This window comes from Myotis lucifugus, unplaced genomic scaffold, assembly GCF_000147115.1.
Source record: "Myotis lucifugus unplaced genomic scaffold, Myoluc2.0 scaffold_309, whole genome shotgun sequence".
Lineage (NCBI taxonomy): Eukaryota > Metazoa > Chordata > Mammalia > Chiroptera > Vespertilionidae > Myotis > Myotis lucifugus.
In genome coordinates, this window is record NW_005871357.1 from 1,220,317 (window position 1) to 1,226,773 (window position 6,457).

General features: G+C 42.4%; 1 protein-coding gene across 3 annotated transcripts in view; it reads right to left on the minus strand.

Annotated features, from left to right (window-relative positions):
• The window catches only part of WDR17 (WD repeat domain 17), a 67,982-nt gene that overhangs the window by 29,915 nt on the left and 31,610 nt on the right, over positions 1 to 6,457 (minus strand). For all 3 annotated transcript variants that reach the window (XM_023763933.1, XM_023763931.1, XM_023763932.1), the window contains 3 exons: positions 5,547 to 5,629; positions 3,621 to 3,707; positions 1,600 to 1,764 (listed from right to left, as the gene is read on the minus strand). In XM_023763933.1, coding sequence (XP_023619701.1) covers positions 1,600 to 1,764; positions 3,621 to 3,707; positions 5,547 to 5,629 — 335 coding nt within the window. The remainder of the gene's footprint in view (positions 1 to 1,599; positions 1,765 to 3,620; positions 3,708 to 5,546; positions 5,630 to 6,457) is intronic.

The following is a 6,457-nucleotide window of genomic DNA, read 5'->3' on the forward strand; positions in this document are numbered from 1 at the left end:
ACATTACACTACAAAGGAGACACATTATATATATTTGTACTTCTTTACGGCATATCTATTCTGCTTTCTATAAAAAGACTTCTTCTTTCCCCCTTATCCTAGGACAGCACAATGTATCAGGTGTATCAAAATCTACTTTTGGGTGCTGATTTCTTATATATATTTAAATTGTTTTGTTTGATATCACACCTTCATAGATAAGACTATATTAATTTTTTAAAACATATTTTTATTGAGTTCAGAGAAGGAGGGAGAGACAGAAAACATCAAGGATGAGAGAGAATCATTGCTCAGCTGCCTCCTGAATACCCACTACTGAGAATTGAGCCCACACCTGGGCATGTGCCCTTGACTGGAATCAAACCCAGGACCCTTCAGTCCGCAGGCCAATGCTCTATCCACTGAGCCAAACTGGCTAGAGCTGTAAGACTATATTAAAGTGATTGGTTTCAAAATACTTTATAGTTACCATAGGGGGCACTAGAACAGGTGTCCTTGCTTTTAGGACATCAGTGAGATTAGGCAAACAGCAGGCATTGAAGTCCTAATGTGTATTTTTTTTTTGGAACATAAGAAAAGCATGTTTGTGGCCCCTGTACATAAGGAGAGCGGGCTTCCAGGTTGAAGCACAGTACCTGTGAATTCTGGGATAAGGACACTGGCAATTAATGATTTCCCAACAATTCTGACTTTTATGTAAAGGTGCTAGGTAGCGTGTTAGGTACAACCATCACCTACATGACTACTAGGAGGACCGATAACCAGAATTCAGTACAGTCTTTCAACTTTCAAAACCATAAGTCAGTTACATGCTTACTGCTATCTTTCTGACAAATACTGCTTAGACATTTGAAGATTATACTTTTTCTCACGTGTTATATAATTTAGACTAGAGTCCTTATTAAGAGACTGGTGATAACTCATAGAAACCCCACAATTATTGTTATTATTAAATTTGGATTGATTCCAAAATTTCAAGAATAAAATATTTAATTTTCAATATTAGACCTGAGGTTACTGTTTACTATGACTTTTACTTGCATGAAGATCATCCTTACTTAAATTTATCTCCTATTCAATAGTGACCAAATTGTATTATGCAAAACAGTCTTGTTTGAACATAAAATACAGACAAGATTTCAGAAACGTCCACAATGCCCCAAAATGTTAAATCACTCCTGTTAGAGCTCTTTTCTTCATGCCAAGATATACATCCCTCTTCTTTTATCCCTTCTCAATGAAAACAGTCCCTTGTCTTCCATGATATGTGAACAATGCTAAAATGAACTCTTCTCTGTGTTTTACAGACTTATTTGTTTCCGATCGTTTACCCTTTCCCAACAGATCCTTTTAACATTTTTGTTCCTATTAACGTTGTTACTAGTAAGATAGAAACAAACATCCACAGTGAAGTAAAATAAGTAAGAAAACAGAAATCATGACTGATGATAATATAAGCACAGCAACATTTAATTTACCTTTGGTTGAATGCAGTTAGGTACTTGTTAACTGCCAACATGTTAAGTGCACATTTAACATATTTCCCCACCAGTTGGATCACACAGATGGACTAGGACATTCGGATCCAAAGCCACGTACCCGTCATCAGAGCCGCTGCAGAGGATGCCCTCCCTCAGGGGCGACCAGCGCACGTGGAACACCTTGGCCGTGTGCCCACTGAACACCTTCAGCGGCTGGTCCGAGCTGGTGGCCGCGTAGTAGACGCGGACGCCTCTGTCTTCACAGCCAGTGGCTATCATGTCTCTGAAAGGCCATCGGTGGCCCATGGAAATAGGAAAGTATGAAAGATGTGATGTTGCTTGTTGCCGACAATTTTAAAACGTACACAGTTCTCACTTCTAACAGTAGAAGTGTTTGCTTCCGTAGTGGAGTGAGACTAAAATCTTACATAAGTAAAAACATAATTTGTAGAAACTGCCCTCTCACTTACTGTTCCCCTTTAACCAGTTACATTTTTATTTTATTCATCTTAGATCTGAGATAACGGTATTTATATTTCGATGTGTTCTTTTTCAAAATGTCCAGATTGAGAACTTCTAGACTATTTCTCAGAACTACTGGTTCTCAGAACGGGTCCCCAATGGTGAGTGATGGAGATGTGCTTGCTTGCGGGTAAGCAGATTGTTAATGACACCCTCCCGGCCCTCTGGTCAATTCTGCGGTGGCCTGGGTCAAACAGTAGTCCCCTGGGGAGGCCCACTGGGATCGTCCCCAAACCAGGGCTGTCCATCTAGGGTGAGTCACAGCCCGTCTGCCGATTCTCTTTTGAGCTTGAGACGCTCTAACTGCTGGAGGCAACTAAGGACCTACTAGGATATGCGGATATGATCTTTAAATGATCTCATTCCACATTCTCAAGAGCGTGAGAGTGAGCTAAGCAACTGCTTATGCCCAGTGGTCATGCTTGGGATACTGTTTCCAAAGGGAGTCTGAGTCCTGGGCAGACGGTGGGATCCTGGGCCCATCAGAACAGCCCCCACTAAGGGCCACTGCCCACCATAAGCAGTCCTCACACCCTAGAGGCCAAGAGCCCACATCACAGGGCACAGGCCTCGAACTGCAGGGAGCTGACCGTTGTCACAGGGGTTATAACAACTGTACTTATATAGTCCTATGTGAAGAAATACACCAGTTTTCAAACGGGCATGCTGATCTGTAACTGTGCAGGTTACATCTGCCCAAGCCCACTGATACATGGGCTGGTTTCAATATCATTTGCATAATACAAATATTTATATGTATAAATGAATATATATATATATATACACACACACACAGATACGTAAGTATAAAATCTTAGAAATGAAACAATAAACATTCAAAGAGTGTACATACAGGCATCAAAATTAATATTCAGCAATACCTTATGAATAAACTTTTATAAATTCAAGGTGTTTCTCACTTATCTCCTAACATGCTAAGTAGAACATGAATATAGCAATTGGAACATTTTAAGAAGATCTTTAAAAATAAAATTTATTAGGCAGGCTTGGTAGTAAGCATAATAGTTAAGTATGAAGGACTTTTTGAAAAGAAAAGCTTTCTTAGCCAACAAAGCATATTGCACTAATCACTAGTTTTAATTTCAACTGTCAAATGCCCATTAAACCTACGAAACTGAGAAATGAGAGTGTGGAACGGTTATGTTGGTCAGATACAAGGGAATTTGTGTATTGAACACAGTGTTTGGCTAAGAACACAGAGCTACAAGAAGGTATCACTTTGAGAGCTGATGGCTCAATTTTGAAAATGACATGCATTTTAATAAACACTGCCTTTAAAATATTCAAAGTGTGTGTATACATTTCTGGGGGCCACCCTATAGATGGGACGGATTTATATGTTTCATTGGTCAGCCACATGCTTTACCCTAACGCATCAGGAAGTTATTTCAAAAGCAGGGAATTGATGTTTCTAAATCATATAAAGACAAGTCATGAGATAAAAAGACACCTGGGCCCAATACGCAATGCCAAGGCTAGGCAAGGGGAATGTTACCTAAGGCGTGAGGAGTATTCCCTCTGGGGTGACATTCATCTTTGTGGTTATTTGAAATCTCAGAAGTGTAATTCTCACTGATTTCGGGGGAAAATACTCACTTGTTGTTTTGGCTCCAATCACAGCCGAACACGGCAGCGGGATGCTTGTACTTGTGCAGCACTCTCCCATCGAGGGTTCGGATGATGCTGAAACCGAGTGCAGCGTGTCAACAGGAAGCACACACTGCAGACGCTTCGTTCAAGGGGACGAAGGATTGCGTAAGTCAAGCCCAAGTGCGGTAGGACAGGGACCGTGGCTGCACGGCACTGGGCACATTCGAAGGGGCTGGGTAAATGTTATCTGCATCACATATTATTGATTATGGTAATCTACTTACACCCCTTAAAGGGGATACATTTTTATTTAGAAACGACTTCTTATAGAATTTTTTTATTGAGGAAAAGCACAAGTTACACATATATATTAAACCATAATGATGTAACTAACATATGTCTTAGGGATTCGGCTTCAAAATTTATATTTAAAATAACTCATTTCTAATGCTGGTCACATGTACTATCATACCAAGTCCAAGATGTACATGTTGTGATATTTCTCTGCATGTTCTAAGTGATACAAGTAGAAATTTGAAGGACCCCTTTTCCCTAAAAGGATCCTGTATACTTTAACTGCAATACCATCTACATGACACCATAATGCAAGGGCTACTGATTCCTTTAGAAAGAAAAAAGTAAGTTCTGTATAAACTAATGTATTACAGGTTTTAAAAAGTTTTTGGAACAGACCCTCTAAGACACCGTTAGGTCCCCCAGAACTTCTGAGGGTACTGGGTAGTGTGGTGACCGTGCGTGTAAGTGTTTACTCACTGACTGTGCTCAGTCATCAAATAAATACAGCCCTGAACGGACATGTGTCACCCAACCAAAAAACACGTAGGCACATTTTTCATATTTTGATTTGTATCAATTTGCAAATTGTTATTTCAAGGGAAATATCACTAATATTGTTATTTCCGAAAATTTTAATATCCCGGTAAAGAACTTTAGTTTCCATAAGTACTGTCTTTCCCACTGAAATTAAAAAGTGAGAATAAGAAGAGTGGTGCCTGTACAGCAAAACCTAAGATGGGACAAATGACTCTACTCCAGCGACCATGAGTGTCTGTATCACCGTCAGAGACGGCAACCCCTGCAGCTGAGGGGGCATCGCCAGATTAAAACGTTATTTCAGCCCAAGGCAATCTCTCCCTTGCATGGTATATTTTGGAAACCTACCTTCCCCTAGGACTTAACAGAACTGAGAAAGCATGTAGTTCTGAGACACGGGGTCAGAGAACTGAGCTTCTATAAAAAGGCATTTCCCACATGAATTCCCTTATCCCTATCCTTTTCTAAATAATGGCACCTCCCCAACTGTGAAGACGTTTCTAGAGCACGTGATGGCTCCCGAGTTGCTGTAACCCTGACCCACCACTCCCTCCAAAATCGGAGGAGAAACATAGACACTTTGTGAAAAGTCCTTCAAGCCTCTTGGAGGCCATTCACTCTTGTAATTATTACTCGGGTAGTGCTGTCACTTTGCAGCCATGACTGGTTCCTTTTTATTATTTATTTATTGTTAATTTTTAAAAAATTGACTTCAGAGAGGAAAGGAGAGAGAGAGAAATATCAATGATGAGAGAGAATCATGGACCGGCTGCCTCCTGCACACCCACAGTGGGCATCCAGCCCGCAACCCGGGCATGGGCCCTGACTGGGAATCGAACTGTGACCTCCTGGTCCATAGGTTGATGCTCAAGCACTGAGCCACGCCGGGCTCTCTTTATTTATTTTTGAACATCACCTCATCGCTATTTATTACTGATGCATCATAGCGATACAGCAGATGCCTGTGTGGACGTCTACATAATATTGGTGACAGGTGTGCACAAATGGAACCGCATCAGGATGTTCAGGGAGGAGCTGCCGGACACACTGGCAGCCCCAGGCGTCTCTGTGGAGGTGACAGCCACACACAGCACTCACCAGAGACCATCTCCGCTGCAGGTCGCTATTCGTTTGGAATCTTTATGACTCCAGGCCACGCAGAATATCCCATTCTTTCCGTGCTTCAAAAAATGCAAAACACCTATCAATAAGAAATAGTTCACCTCTTTTTCTCTTAGTTACTTACTCCGTCTAGGTGTTATTTCGCTATGAGGAGCTGCTGGGGTGAGGCTAACAGAGCCTTACGGCCTGCAGCAGGGAGGGAATATATACCCTAAGCATGTGTCCAGCTCTCACACTTAACCTCAGGATCACTGTTACAGGACATGAACCCGGTGGCTTCCGCCTCTCTTCTGGGGACCCCGGTGAGGAGCCAGAAGTGCTTGCTGAGCTCCTTGCGGATGAAGCTCTGCTCCCCGCCTCCTGCACACACCAGGCTGCGGGTGCAGGGTGACCGCCTGCTTCCTACCCAGGGCAACCGGGACTGGAGTGAAAGACATGTGGCAGACACTGTTGCCACGACCGTTCTTCGCAATTTCAAAGTTTTACTTTTATAAAAGCAAAGAAGAGCAGATTTAAGGTCATTCCTAGAACAAATAGCTTCATTTATCTGTGCGTCTGCATTCTCAGACTGCGGGCGGGGAAAGGGACGCAGTCCCAGCTGCTGTGATGGGAACGTTTAAAACTCCAGAAGGATGTTACACACGGGCATGTCATCCTTCAACGGGGTCACGGGCGAATAAGGTGCCGTCACCCCATTTCCCAAGCTGACTGAAGACATTTCAACCTTATATCCCACTAAGCTGTGCTGCTTTAAGGGGAGAGAAAATGCCCTTTTACCCTGTTTTATGGCCGTTTGACTAAGGCGGTGTCTAGCTGCTGTTTTTACCTCTTTGGAGGTCAAGGGGGAGGCTTTACAAAAAATGGATACAAAATGGGGTCGTGTCCAT